Genomic DNA, 15,480 nt, shown 5'->3' on the forward strand with positions numbered 1-15,480 from the left:
TCGTGGGCCGGGCCGGGGAAAGGGGTGCGGCCAGCGCCGCACAGGCTGCTGGGCTGGCCGGCGAGAGGAGGACGGGAGCGCGTAAAGGCGCACGGAGAAGCGGCGCCGGCGGCCTACGCGATCTAGAGAAGGAGAGGCCGGGGTTTGCTTTGGGCGAAGGTTGGTTCGTTTCCGCGGGCGCGTAATCCTGGCTCCGGGGCTTTTGGGGAGCGCCTGCCTTACGCGCGGCTGCCCGGAGCTCGTTCCAGACTTGGGTGGACGTCCCCACGTGCGTCCCGGGTGGGCTCCCCGGGTGGGATTTCGGGCTTCGCCGCACCGGGTGGGCAGGTGGGTGGGGAGCGAGGAGGGTCGGCTTGCTTGCGCGCCTCCGCCGGCGACGGGTTCCCACGAGGCCTGCTCTTTCCCCCCAACCCGGGGAAGGAGCTGAGCTACAAACAGGGCCCGTGTGCGCGCAGCAGAAGGAGGTTCAAAGCCCAGGAGAGTTGAGATTTCTTTCCCCCGGGCGCTTGCTCGCTGTAACGCTCTACAGACGTGACCTACACGTGTAGGTCAAACCCCGGGATGCGGTGGTCGCGGGGTCTCTTTGGGGAGCACGGATGCGCCGCTTGGCGTGATGCGGGGGGGAGTAATCCGTCTCTTTTCCCGCTTTAAGGCTTCCCACGCGTGTTTTTTTATTGACTTTGCTTTTAACGCACGCGAAGTGCGCGTGAAGGCGGAGCAGGGAACTTCTCGGAACACGCAGGCGACGTGTTCAAGGGAGAAACTTGCATTTTAAATGCCCAGGGAGCTTCTTCCTATTGGAGGTGGCCGGCGAGGAAAAGCACCACGCTGCGCTCTTGTGCGCGCAGGTTTGGACCACGTGGAGGATGGTTTGATTGGCAGCTGGGAGTCCTTTACTGCAAATGCTCACGGAAGAGTGGCAAAGGCTCGACTTTCCGATCCTTCTGCTTTTTGTTTTGCTTCCCTTTCTCACCTGAGTAATACACAAGAGAAGAGTTCTCTGTGTTTTCTTTTTTTTAGTATCTCATTTGGTAAAAGTGAGGTCAGGCTGATATCAGCCATGTGGCATGACTTCTTGGAATCGGTGGCCAGTATCTAGAACTAGTAGCGCTCTTTAATCTCTTAGTGTTTCTCAAACTTGGATATCCAGCGGTTGTTGGACTACAACTCCCATCATCCCTAGCTAGCAGGACCAAGTGGTCAGGGATGATGGGAGTTGTAGTCCAGCAGCCGCTGGGGACCCCAGTTTTAAGGTAAGGGTCCAGCAGCACAGACTGTTTAGTAGGGCTGGGCAATAAATTGCCATACCGTTGAGTACCGATATTGAAATAACATTGTGATAAATGTTTGAACATGGCAATATAGCTGTGAACAAAAGGTGGACACTTGACAGCTTCCCAGGGGGTAGCTCTGCTGAACTTTGCAGATAATTTGTAGGCATGGTGTCTTCAGCTATGTTTGCCCTTTCCTTCATCCCTCCTAACTGCTAAGAAATCATATTTCCACTTAAAGGTAAAGGGACCCCTGACCATTACATCCACTCGTGGCCGACTCTGGGGTTGCAGCGCTCATCTCGCTTTACTGGCCGGGTACAGCTTCCGGGTCATGTGGCCAGCATGACTAAGCCACTTCTGGCGAACCAGAGCAGCGCATGGAAACGCCGTTTACCTTCCCGCCGGAGCAGTACCTATTTATCTACTTGCACTTTGACGTGCTTTCGAAATGCTAGGTTGGCAGTCGCGGGGATTCAAACCGCCGACCTTCTGATCAGCAAGTCCTAGGCTCTGTGGTTTAACCCACAGCGCCACCCACGTCACTTAGTGTGCCACTTAAGGTAAAGGTACCCCTGCCCGTACGGGCCAGTCTTGACAGACTCTAGGGTTGTACGCCCATCTCACTCAAAGAGGCCGAGGGCCAGCGCTGTCCGAAGACACTTCCGGGTCACGTGGCCAGCTGACATCACTGCTCTGGCCACTTAGAGCACAGCTAATTATTCAGAGCCTGCTAACAATACAGGAGGGACCCCCCCCCCCAGGTAGACAAAGAGGCAAAGTAAACAAAGAAATGGAAAACATTTCTTCCCTCACCCCTGAAAAAAAAGGGGGGGGGAAGAATTTTTATTTTCATTTTCTGATGGTGTTTATGTTGTTGGTTCTCCCTAAATAGCTTTTCTCCATATCAGAAAGGAGGGTTTGTTGTTGTTGTTGTTTCAAGGAGACTATCTTTTTGCTTACTTGTCCTCCCTCCTTTTGATTAAAAATAGAGGGATTGGTGGGAGGGGGAGTTTTGGGGGTGGGGTGGAGGGGAGAAGATTTAGCTGTCTGCCTAATGCTGAAATGGGAGGTTGGGTACCATGTGAGAAGGATGGGGAGGGTGTAGAGACTAATACAAATTATCAGAAACAGGAACAGAGTTTTTTTAACAAGCCAATCTTATTAATCAGTGACTACAGTATCATATGAGCATATTTTCTACAGTGTTTGTATTTCCTTACATGTAAGATTGGCTTGTTAAGAAATTGAACTGCATCCTTCTCATATTAATTCTTACAAGTCTGGCTGACGAAGAATTGATCAAGATTGGCTGTTGAAGCATTGAACGAAACAGATTGGTTAGCCAGAAACTCTGTTCCGGCGCTATTTGGTGACAGATTATGTATATAGCAAACTGGTGAAGAAGATTTAGAGACTTTGGCTGTAATTTCTGATCATTTGTATTAGTCTATAAATAGTGTTTAGTGCCGTTGTTATTGGCCATCGTGTTGTGTTATATTGTTCAGAGTGTTCAAAATTGACCAGGCGCATTTTGCACTGAGCTATTGCGGTTCGAATCCCCACAACGGGGTGAGCTCCCATTGCTCGGTCCCTGCTCCTGCCCACCTAGCAGTTCGAAAGCACGTCAAAGTGCAAGTAGATAAATAGGTACCGCTCTGGAAGGAAGGTAAATGGTGTTTCCGTGCGCTGCTCTGGTTCGCCAGAAGTGGCTTAGTCATGCTGGCCACATGACCCGGAAGCTGTCCCTCGGCCAATAAAGCGAGATGAGCGCCACAACCCCAAAGTCGGTCACGTCTGGACCTAATGGTCAGGGGTCCCTTTACCTTTACCTATTGGCCACTTGCGCCCAAGTGAAGGTTCCTGGGCCCCAGGATGACACCTGATATCACCTGGAGGTGCGCACCTGGGGATCGTTGGATCTTGACCGTTTTCACACACTAATACCCACAATCCTATAGAACTCTATCAGCCATATCTTACCTGCACAATTTCAGGAGCCAAAATGCTTTCAGTGCGCAGCCTTAACAAGAACAGTGAACAACGCTGTAGTTAATTGTTGCAGCTTGTTTTCACTTACCATACTTTTCCGTGTATAAGACGCCCCCTATTTTGGGAGGCTCAAATTTAAGAAAATGGGGGGAGAGCTTGAGGGGTTTTTTTGGCGAAGGATTGCTCAGAGTTGTGGAGCTTTTTTGGGGTGGGGGATTACCCTGGGTTGTTCAGCTTTTTTTAGGAGAGGTTGCCGAAAATCGCTCACCTGCACGCGTAGCAAAATTCGACTCTCGTCTGTCCCCTTGCCGGCAGAAGCTGACAATAGCCCGCCCAATTGGCGCAGCGTCAGCCAGTCAACACCACCCATTGACGCAGCAACCAATAACACTCACAATAGCTGCTGACAGTCGCAGCAGCAACCAATCAAACGTCCACCCTATGCACTACCCAGGTATAAGACAAACCTCATTTTTTAGCATGATTTTTACATAATAAAACTTAGTCTTATACACATAAAAGTATGGTACTTCACCCTGCCGCCCTCCTCATAGTTGTGAAGGACGTTCTCATGTTTTGAATGATCTGTGTCACCATTAAGAAAAAGAAGTCAGGATACATGTGGACTGCCCCTTAGTGACTTTTCTTTTAAGTTCTCAAATTCCTTAACCCAGCTCAAGCTGGTCAGCAGAACTTGCCAGGTGTTTTAACTGATAATCCGTCACCACCAGTCCATCCTTTGAAAATAATTTCATTTAAAAACGTTTGTAGCATTAACGTGAAATGTTTTGTAATGTGAAATTAAGAGGTTGATTTGTAAACAAGAATGTGATATTTTAAGGTGACTATAGGATAAGGAAATGACTACGGGAATGCGAAAAATATGTTATAGACTATAGGGATGTCAGAAAGAGAGGTAGAAGGAGGTCTAAGCTCATTTTGAGCAAATAATATAAGTTGTGAATATGTGTATTGAATTAAATGAAATATGGAAAAATTCAATAAAAATTATGCTAAAAAAATTTGAAAACAATTTAGAGTTGTATTGCCCCAAAATGGCAACTAGACATTCTGTTTCTGTGACTAATCTTGGTTTAAGGAGCTATTTGGTGTCTAGCTTATACATCTGAGTTTCTAACAGGGGCTCATGGTCCTCTGCTGCTTAAAGGGCAGGGCCGGCCCACCCATGAGACAAGTGGAAGCAACCACCTCAGGTGGCAGGACCTGATGTTGATAGTGACTCACCCCTACTTCCCTGGCTGGGAGGGGGACTCCATTCTGCAGCTCGCCTCAAATGGCAAAATATATTGGGCCGGGCCTGCCAAAGGGTAACGGATAGCGCTATTTCTTATTTTCATTAGGCACTGTAGGGAGATGCTGGATGTCTTGAACCTGTGCCAGGAGGTGGCTCAAATCTGAAATGTGGGGCGTATGTTTTTTTAGACTTGCTTGGAAATCAATATACATTTACAACAGCGTTCGAAATTTGCCAGGTGCATTTTGCACCCGGTCATTGGCCACTTCTGACCAAGTGAAGATGCCTGGGCGTCAGGATGGCACCTGATGTTTACTCCATCTGGCCTGGGAACCCTTGGCCTGTTTTCACATACCAGCAACACATCCTGTAGAATTCAACCTGTGATATTTTATCTGCACAATCAAGTTCAATTTCAGGAACCAAAAAGTCATATTGAAAAACATTACTTTCAAGCCAAAAGAAGGCAACTAGGCATTTTGTTTTGGCGACTGTCAGGGTGGATTTGATTTAAATCGGATCGATTTAAATCACTAGTCATTAAGACTTGATTTAATTTTTTTTTTTTTTTACAGAAATATTCATTCTTGCTGGTATAATCTTAATATTTACAACCAGATAAAGCTTTCATTTTTGGAATAAAAAAATTTCAGTGTAGTTTTTACAGTTATATCAAAAATTATTGATTTGGTTATACTATTAGAAATAAAAAGACAGGTAATTATGAAATTATTGTTTATATTTGGACAACTTTTCTGCTTTATTGGAAGGAGAAAAATAATCATTTCCTTAATAACAATTTAAACAATTTATTTAACTAAAACAATAACATTATAGCATACGTAGCCATGTTAACTGATGTGGTTAAACAATTTAAAAAAAAACTTAGACTGAGTTTTAAGACACATGAAAAACTTAAAACAAATCCTTATTTCCTGATGAATAGCCTTTGGACTATAATGTAACTTAAATAGAAAACTATCTTTAGAATTTTTTTTCGTCCAGATGCATTTAAATTAAAAAAAAATCTAATTTAAATTGAAAAATTCTGATTTTTTAAATATATATATTTTTTAAAAAATCTTTGATTTTTATCCACCCTGGTGACTGTAAACCCATTTGCTGCCTAGTTTATATCTCTGTGTTTCTAACACAGATTTAAAAGAAGAATATTCTATAATAATGGAGGCAATTGGTGGTAAAGTGGGGTCTAAACCATTTAAATGAGCCCTAGTGCTTAAATGATGCAAAATGTTCCTCTGATTACAGGTGGCGAAAATGGCCGAAAATGGAGACAGCGAAAACATGTCTGACTTGGAAAGGAAGGTCTGCCAACAGATTGAGGTACGAATATTGAGACTGGCATAGCATTAATGCAAAACGCCCGTTACAAACTTTGTGTAGCTGTGTCCTGGTTGAGTACTTAAAATGAGGATTCCTCACAGCTTAGAACTGTTTTATTCCTGGTATCAGCCTGATGTTTTGGAATAGGACTCCTCATCTGCACAGCTTTGCTGGCCGATCGCTGATAAAGTACAAAACTTCTTAAGCTGAACAGACTTTTGTAAAAACAAAGATTAAAAACAGCCTTGAAAAGTTAGGCAAGGAACTATAAAGGGTTCTGGAGCTGCAGAAATTCTCCCGTTTGTTCTGATGACACATGAGACGAGACGCAGTTCAGGAGACTGAGATGCAGTCCAGAATTGAATTGTCAGAACAATTTTAAGCATCCACAAATTGTGACCAGTGTCACAATTGCCTTTTGGGGGGGGAGGTTTAACTCAATAATGTAGCTTCACCTGTGCTGATATTTTTCATACATCAAGCTTCTGGCAAGCAATTTGTAATATAAAACCATTGAGGGAACGACGTTAAGGCATTTTAAAATATTGAACAGAAACCTGGACGTTTTTCACCTGGCGCTCAGAAATGTGTGCCGTAAATTCCGATGGTGCTCTGAAGAAAGGCTTCTGGAAGCTCCTGTGCATGGAAACTGATTTCTTGGTGCTAAATGAAGCAGTAGGTTGTGCTTGGCTTCTAATATTTGTGTTGCTCTTCGTACTTGCGTCATAGTACTATTTTGGCGACCACAACTTGCCCCGGGACAAGTTCCTCCAGGAGAAGATCAAGCTAGACGATGGCTGGGTGACTTTGGAAACGTTAATCAAATTCAACAGGTAAATCTATGGGTGCTTATTCAAAGTTAACTTAAAGGAAGGGGAAGTGGTGACGGGGGTTTTGTTGAGTCCTGTGAGTCCTGCCAGGGATGTGGGTGGCGCTGTGGGTTAAACCACAGAGCCTAGGACTTGCCGATCAAAAGGTTGGCAGTTCCAATCCCCGCGATGGGGTAAGCTCCCATTGCTCGGTCCCTGCTCCTGCCAACCTAGCAGTTTGAAAGCACGTCAAAGTGCAAGTAGATAAATAGGTACCACTCTGGTGGGAAGGTAAACGGCGTTTCTGTGTGCTGCTCTGGTTCGCCAGAAGCGGCTTAGTCATGCTGGCCACATGACCCGGAAGCTGTACGCCGGCTCCCTCGGCCAATAAAGCGAGATGAGCGCTGCAACCCCAGAGTTGGTCATGACTGGACCTAATGGTTAGGGGTCCCTTTACCTTTATGAGTCCTGCCTCCCTCATCTTCTCCCTTGTGCTGCATCCCATGTTGTCCAGCAAGGCTTTATGGCAGACCTCTTCAACCTCAGCCCTCCAGATGTTTTGAGACTACAATTCCCATCATCCCTGACCACTGGTCCTGCTAGCTAGGGATCATGGGAGTTGTAGGCCAAAAGCATCTGGAGCACCCTTTCTCAATCTGTGGGTCCCCAGAAGTTGTTGGACTACAACTCCCATCACCCCTAGCTAGCAAGGCCAGAGCTCTGGGATGATGGGAGTTGTAGTCCAACAACGTCTGGGGACCCACAGGTTGAGAACTGCTGATCTGGAGGGCCGAGGTTGAGGAAGCCTGCTTTAAGGGGTTGTAGGTGAGGAGAAAACTATAGGTTGAGGAGTAAAACTATTTCTATGAGCTTCTTACGTAACCTTACTACGGCATCCAAGCCAGTATGTTCAGTAGAACGTAATGGTTTCAGTTTTAAGGATTTGTGCAGCCTTCATCATGTTATCTGAATGCAATGCAAGCAATATTTTATATTTTTTATGACTTTAGTACAAATCCAGTAAAAGCCACATTATCACAGTACCCAATCACAATCCAATTAAAAACAGAGCCGATTATTCAAAAACCAATTTGAGGTGACTTCTGTGTACTGGGTTTTTCTGAATACGAGGTTCTTATTTCTTCCTGCTTTCATAATCTTCATTAATCCATTTACAGCAGTTCCGATCTTTATCTTTCGTTTAACAGCCACTGGTTTCTTGACTTTCATTTGTAGTTGCAAATTTATTAACTTTCGTTCCTGCTAAATGAGTTTGTGTCCAATACATTTCCTGTGTGAGATACTCATTTTCCCTCTATTTCTTCATTTTTCCTGATGTAATCCAATCATAAAGGGCACCTATGCTTCCACTTTTTCGCTCGGGTTGTATTTAGAGGAGACTTAATATAATTGATCGTTCTTTTAAAAACAAAACAAAAATAACCTCTTTTTACCCACCTTTCTACTTTCCTTCCTAGATTAAATCGTCTCACGAAAGACTTCGATGTAATAGTGGGGGCGTTGAAAAAATCAACGACTGAGCTGATGGAAATTAGCGAAGACAAAGCTAAAGTCCGAAGATCTCCAAACAAACCTTTGCCGGAAGTGACGGAGCAATATAAGAACGCGGTTAAAAGCAGATCTGTGTATATTGTAAGTGGGAACGATAATGTTCTTTAATGCAACCGGATTTCAAACGTTCTAGTTTGGGAGACCCCAGTCCTGCATGAAAATTTCTTTGCCATTACCGAGGACACCCTGCGTGTTGCAAAGGATTCTGGGAAGCATATTGTAGGCCCTGGGCTTCACTAGGCTCAGTGAATTGAAAATGCACTCTTCCCCAGGGAAGATCTTCAGTGCTACCTTGGTTCTCAAGCTTACATCTGTTCTGGAAGTCCATTCCAAAACCAAAGTGTTCCAAAACCAAGGCGCACTTTCTCATAGAAAGAAAGTTTCTCCTCTGTAACATAATAGAGTGTGTAATATCTCAGCTATGGACTTTAGACAGGGCAGCCAATTACTGTTAACATGCTTTCTGTGAATATTCTCTGGCCTTTGCCTCACACCTCATAGAAAGTAATGCAAAATGGATTAATCCGTTCGAGGATTTTAAAAACAACCCTTGAAACAGCAATTTAATATGAATTTTACTATCTTAACGAGACCACTGATCCATAAAACGAAAGCAATAAACAATGTACTGCAGTCACACAATCAGTAGCTGAACTGGGTTCCACACAGTCACAAAAACAAAACAAAAAGAGACGCAAAAATGCAAAATAAATAGCAAAAACAGACAGACCTCAGCGTAACACTCAAAACGGAAGTGTGGTACTCAAATCAGAAGCGTAACACTCAAAATGGAGCACGTTTGGCTTCCGAAAAAAGTTCGCAACCCGGAACACTTACTTCCGGGTTTGCAGTGTTTGTGTTCCAAGTTGTTTGAGTACCAAGGCATTTGAGAACCAAGGTATCACTGTACTATGAAAATGATGAAGCTGAGCCTTCAGGGCCCCTAAATCCCAGAGGAGCCTCAGAAGTGACTTTAGCCAACAATGCTTAAAAAAAGCTGGGTCTAGTCGACGCAAGTTGAGTCACATGACTCAAATTGAATATTTTTTGGTTGTATATGTTTCAGGGTGGATTTGATTTACATAACATCAATTTAAATCACTAGTCAGTAAGACTTGATTTAAATCATTTTTTATTACAGAAAGACTCATTCTTTCTGGTATAATCTTAATATTTACAACCAAATGAAGGTTTCATTTTTGGAATAAGAAATTTTCAGAGTAGTTTTTGCAGTTGTATCAAAAATGGCTGATTTGGTTATACTATTAGAAATACAGAGATTATTGTGAGGTTTGATAAGTTAACTGTTTATATTTGGACAACTTTTCTGCTCTACTTTATTGGAAGGAGAAAAATAATCATTTCCTTAATAACAATTTAAACAAATTATTTAACTAAAACAATAACATGTTTGTTAACTGATGTGGTTAAACATTAGAAAAACACACACCTTAGACTGAGTTTTAGCACACATGAAAAACTTAAAAGAAATCCTTATTTCTTGATGAATAGTCTTTGGACTGCAATGTAACTTAAATAAAAAAACTATCTTTAGAAAGATTTTTCCATGAAAAGCATTTTATTTTAAAAATCCAATTTCAATTAAAAAGACCTCCGATTTAAATAAAAAATCATTTTTTTTTATCCACTGTGCCCCATATTATGTTAACTGCTAATAAGCAGTTGAGCTTAAGTTGGCTACCGTATTTTTCGCTCCATTGGACGCACCGGACCATAGGAGGGGGAGAACAGGGACATTTTTTTCCCCTTGTTCTCCCCCTCTAAAACAAGGTGCGTTCAAGGTACATTCACCAGAGCTTGTGGGGCTGGCGGTGGGGGGAAGCGCTGCTTTCCCCCACCGCCAGCCTCAAAGATCCCTGAAGCCTTTGGAGCGCAGCGCCCCGCTGCCCTACAGAGGCTTTGCGCACAGCCATCCCCAAGCTAGAACAGCGAGACGGAGCGCTCCGTCTCGCTGTTCTGGCTTGGGAACAGCCTTGCTAGCTTCTGCAGGACAGCGGGGTGAAGGCACCCCGCTGCCCTGGAGAGGCTGTGCATGCAGCCGTCCCCAAGCTAGAACAGCGAGACGGAGCGCTCCGCAGTGCTCCGTCTTCCTGTTCTGGCTTTGGGCTTAGCAGCGCAGCCTACATTCGCTCTATAGGACGCACACACATTTCCCCTTAATTTTTGGAGGGGAAAATGTGCGTCCTATAGAACGAAAAATACGGTAATTCTGCTTGACATTTGATTTTTGCTCGTCATGAGGGAGGCTCTCAAATATCGTTCTTTACCGCTATCCATCCTGCTTATGGGTATTGTTCACAAATCAACAGCAAGACTACACCCATGTAAATACCCTAAACGTCCCCAGATAGGTGTTTGCATAAACGTGTCTCTGAATATGAAGTCACTGACCGAATCCTCGATTTTCAGAAAGGTTTTCCACAGGATGCAACCCTTGATGATATCAAGGAATGGCTAGACTCTAAAGGCAAAGTTGAAAACATTCAGATGAGGAAAACCATTCAGAAAGCGTTCAAGGTAACTCCTTTTCGTCAAAGCTCTTTTCAATTATTATTTTTTCCTGTGGGAATATTCCACCAATCTAAATTAAAACACCTCCTTTCTTACCTCCTTCAGGGATCAGTATTTGCAGTTTTTGACAGCGTCGAATCTGCCAAACAGTTCGTTGAAACTCCAAACCAAAAATACAAGGACACGGAGCTTATTGTACTTTTCAGGTGAGTTATGTATTTTATATCGTAATGCTATGGACTTATAGATTGTTACTAGTCACCCAGTGTGTTACTATTGGTATTCATAGCCCTTAACAATATGGGACCAGTTTACCTGCAAGATCGCCTTGCCCATCTATGCCCACTTGACCTCTTTGATCTGCGGAGCTGTCACTGTCGCAGAATACCTGATCCACATTTGTCAGAAATTGGATCTCTTAGTGTGATGGCATCTAAACTTTGAAACTCCTTGCCTGTTGACACCAGGCAGGCCTTTTCACTGTACCCATTTTGGCGCCCGCTAAAAACACTCTTGTTTATATGAGCTTATCCAGGTATGTAGAGTATTGCGAGTTTTAATCTGTTTTTAGTTTATTGCTGATTTTATTTTTATTTTTTTAAAAAAAACACTTTAAATGGTTGTACTTAACCAATTTATTGGTTTTATTCTTTTTGCAAACTGCAAACTGCTGAGAGCCAGCAGACAGCAAAATGCCGTATTTTTTGCTCTATAAGACTCACTTTTTCCCTCCTAAAAAGTATGGGGAAATGTGTGTGCGTCTTATGGAGCGAATGCAGGCTGCGCAGCTATCCCAGAAGCCAGAACAGCAAGAGGGATTGCTGCTTTCACTGCGCAGCGATCCCTCTTGCTGTTCTGGCTTCTGAGATTCAGAATATTTTTTTCCTTGTTTTCCTCCTCCGAAAACTAGGTGCGTCTTGTGGTCTGGCGCGTCTTATAGAGCGAAAAATATGGTACATTAGTATCAGAAGAGAGCAGCAAAAGAGTCAGATAGGAAGAGGATTGCGTGACTGGCCTTTTACAGGCGCTCACAGAGTCATGCCCATCTACCTGGTCACACTCGAGGAGGATGTTCTAGACAGGTGTGACAGGAAGTCCTCCTGGCTGGAGTAACACCCCCCTGTCTGTGTCCACTCTTGGCAAACAGGAAGTGATGTACTTGACTGCTTATGTTACATCCCACACCAAGTTGTAAAGGCAAGCTTTGATAGCCTTGGCAAAGGATCCTACAATCAAGGCTGGAGTGGACTTTTGCTTGTAAGTGTCTTGGCAGGCGCTTTTGGGTGTGCTGCGCTCTAGTCCATAACATCAAGTGCTAGAAAATGGGTCTAGGAGGGGTCTTCTGTCTTGCCCTGCCTGCCTGCCCTCTAGCATCATAGAATCGTAGAACTGGAAGGAATCTTAGCTATAAAGCATCCATGACAGATGGCCATTCAACCTCTGCTTAAAGCCCTCCAAGGAAGGAGAGTCCACAACCTCCCGATGGAGATCTTTCCACTGGCAGTGGTAGCGATTTCTTGCAGTCTGAGGAACAGCACAGTGGGGAGAAGAGTCTCGATCGTGCTTTGAGGGGGAAGCAGATGGCCAGTTTTAATAAGAGCTGATTATTTTTTTCTTGAACCAAAGCCAGTTTTTCTGTCAACGCTAATTGGTCACCATTGTCTATAGCAGCACCAAGGCAGCGATTAGCTTGTTTCAAAGAACAGCCAGGCATCTTAAGGGTGGCTTTCATATTCCTTTCCGTTGCATAGAGGACCCCTAAATTGGCTCGCTTAATTGAATTATATATTCCGTGCAGGGATGATTACTTTGCGAAGAAGAACGACGAGAAAAAACGGAACAGATTGGAAGCGAAAGCAAAGGCCAAGCAGTAAGCGGAGATTTTTTAACCTCGCCATTATCATCTCCTCTTTGTTTGCCAGCAGTGCGCTCTGCTTAACTTCGCAATCCTTTTTCTTACTTCTTTGTCGCAGGGAGAAAGAGGAGAAACAGAAGCAAGCGGAAGATGCGGAAATGGTACATGCCCCTTGATTTAACTGACAAAACTGTGTAATCCACAGTGCCTCTGTTTCCCCTATGTAATTTAGAAGGATAAGGTGGAAGAATAAAGACTTGGAAAGCAATTAGCTAAGACCAGCTTGAGTCTTCTCTCCTGGACCTGATAAGAGCAATAAAACAAACAGGAAGTTTTCACCTGGGTTCTCCAAAACACATGACACTGTTTAGTAATTAAAGGTAAAGGGACCCCTGGCCATTAGGTCCAGTTGTGGCCGACTCTGGGGTTGCGGTGCTCATCTTGCTTTACTGGCCGAGGGAGCCGGTGTACAGCTTCCGGGTCATGTGGCCAGCATGACTAAGCTGCTTCTGGCAAAACCAGAGCAGCGCACGTAAACACCGTTTACCTTCCCACCAGAGGGGTACCTATTTATCTACTTGCACTTTGACGTGCTTTCGAACTGCTAGGTTGGCAGGAGCAGGGATTAAGCAACGGGAGCTCACCCCGTATGCACTTGATTTCTTACACATACTGGGACTGAGCCAGTAGTCTGCCTCAACATCTGTTTTCAGTGCAAAGGCTCAATCCTAGAGCATATGAAGTAAGTAGGAAATGCCCCTGAGCAGGTACAGAGTGCATTTTTGTCCCAGATATGAGTAACTGGCCATGGACTGGGACTAGTTCTAAGGAGGGTTTGCACAGGAACCTGAACTTTGACAACATTTCTTCTGCTGATAATTCCCCGTACGGGACAGCTGCATATTCCTTCAGTGCAGAGGGTTGGACTAGATGACCCTCAGGGTCCCTTCCAACTCAACAATTCTTTGATTCTTCTAGAAATTAAATCCCGAGTGCCTCATTCATAAGGGCTCTTTGCCTAGTGCTGCTGGGGGTATAGGAGACCTAGAAAGCAGTTCTGCTCCTTATTATGTCATTAGGTCGGCCTTGTATTTAACACCTTGCGGGGTAGACAAAAATCACCTGGAATTTCATTCCAACAAAGGAGCCTTCTCTTCCAGTCCACTTGGTAGAAGGTTTTTTATTATTATTTAAAAACCTAGTCAGCATTTTCATGCTAGTCGCAAACTTAAGGCTACATTTAGGCCAAACAGTGGAAAAGGCTGTTCTGACCCAGATGGGAGAGAATTGTCATGAAAAGGTTCGTAAGTGTTGTGTGGGTAAGGCTAAAGGCAACAGTGCTGTTTGGTTTGAAGCTTCTTCCAAAATAGTCTTTCGGAGACTTAAAACTCAATTGCCAAAGTGCTTCTGGGATTGTAAATACCCCTTTGGGGGGGGGATAATAATTTTTATTAATTTTCAATTACAATCCAATAATAGCCTCATTATAACAATGCCAAGTTATAATACAATGAATAATACCAATCATTGAGATGCCAAATTATACAATTTAGGTTGCCCTTCATGTGCTAGAATTGATGGTTTAGTGATTTACTTTGTTTCTGCGTTCCAGAATCTTACAAATTTCAATTACGCTCCAATCAGACTGGAGTGTAATAATACTCCTCCTACCAGTGTCCTGTGCTAAAGTAGCTTTCCTGGAAGAAGCAGGGCACCCCCCTCCCCATTCCAGATTTAATGTGATCATGGGTACCAGTGCCAAATAAATTCACATTCTTGAAGTTGCGCTTGCAAGACTTTGAGCTTATTGGCTGAGCTTACACCATATACTGCAGGAAGGTGTGATCCAGGGTACTCTGGTCTTAACCGAGGTTAGATCGCTGGAGCATGCTTGTGAAACTGAACCTTAGAATAAAGCAGCACATAGCTGGATAAATGCAACTCAAAATGCGATGGCTGTTACGAGCCACCAGCTGCGCCATGCAGCCAACAGCACTGAAGGAATCTCCCACTTTAGGCATTCTCTTTCATGACATCATAATCACATGGTGGAAGGGGGTGGAGCTGTGTTGGTTGGGGAATGGGTCCTCCCAAAGTGTGGGTGGGGGGGGGGTGCAGGGCCATGGAGCCAGCTGAGGAGTGGGGAGGTACAATGCTGTGGCGCCTACCCTTCCTCCATGTGATTATGGTAGCATGAGAATCTCTAAATGGGGCTATTTTAACAGCCAGGAACTTGGGAACTCGCTAATAGTCTATCTACAACCTTGATTCCCCCCCCCCACACACACACACCTTGGAACGGTCCAAGTTTGTGTACATCTCATCGCCCAAGTGCTGGGAAGCTTAAAAACCCATCTCTTGCTTGAAGTCTTGTTTAATCCTGCGGGGGGGTATAAATGTCTGTCCTGTCTAATGGAATCTTTTCCCTCCCCTTTTGTAAATGAAAGAAATCTCTGGAGGAGAAGCAAGGCTGCTTGCTGAAGTTCTTTGGAGACCTGGAAGATCAGACTTGCCGAGAAGACCTCCATGCCCTTTTCTCTGGCCATGGCGAAATTAAATGGATAGACTTTGTCAGAGGTGCCAAAGAGGTCAGACCCGGGGCGTTGCTGCATCTGGCGAAATGTTAACAACAAAATGGGGCGATGTTTTCAGGTTTTGCTGCGCTCGCTGCCCGATACGATGGTGGCTCTCTTCGAAATGTATTACACCAGGGACGTCCAACCCCCCCAGAGACTGTGATCTACTCACAGAATAAAAATCTGGCAGTGATCTAGCCCTTCAGGTCAAAGTTGTGGAGCTTCTCTTAGGGAGGAAAGACAAAGTTGTGGTGCTTTTTTTTAGAGGGGGAGG

General features: G+C 44.4%; 1 protein-coding gene across 1 annotated transcript in view; it reads left to right on the forward strand.

Moving 5' to 3' along the window:
- The window catches only part of SSB (small RNA binding exonuclease protection factor La), a 21,626-nt gene continuing 6,146 nt past the window's right edge, over window positions 1–15,480 (forward strand). Inside the window, exons 1-9 of the mRNA XM_083411953.1 lie at window positions 1–159; window positions 5,788–5,862; window positions 6,592–6,695; window positions 8,150–8,324; window positions 10,674–10,781; window positions 10,881–10,981; window positions 12,574–12,645; window positions 12,749–12,791; window positions 15,078–15,218. Of these exons, the coding sequence (XP_083268079.1) occupies window positions 5,797–5,862; window positions 6,592–6,695; window positions 8,150–8,324; window positions 10,674–10,781; window positions 10,881–10,981; window positions 12,574–12,645; window positions 12,749–12,791; window positions 15,078–15,218 (810 nt within the window). The 5' untranslated portion in view covers window positions 1–159; window positions 5,788–5,796. The remainder of the gene's footprint in view (window positions 160–5,787; window positions 5,863–6,591; window positions 6,696–8,149; window positions 8,325–10,673; window positions 10,782–10,880; window positions 10,982–12,573; window positions 12,646–12,748; window positions 12,792–15,077; window positions 15,219–15,480) is intronic.

This window comes from Podarcis tiliguerta (genome assembly GCF_965153285.1).
Source record: "Podarcis tiliguerta genome assembly, chromosome: 1".
Lineage (NCBI taxonomy): Eukaryota > Metazoa > Chordata > Lepidosauria > Squamata > Lacertidae > Podarcis > Podarcis tiliguerta.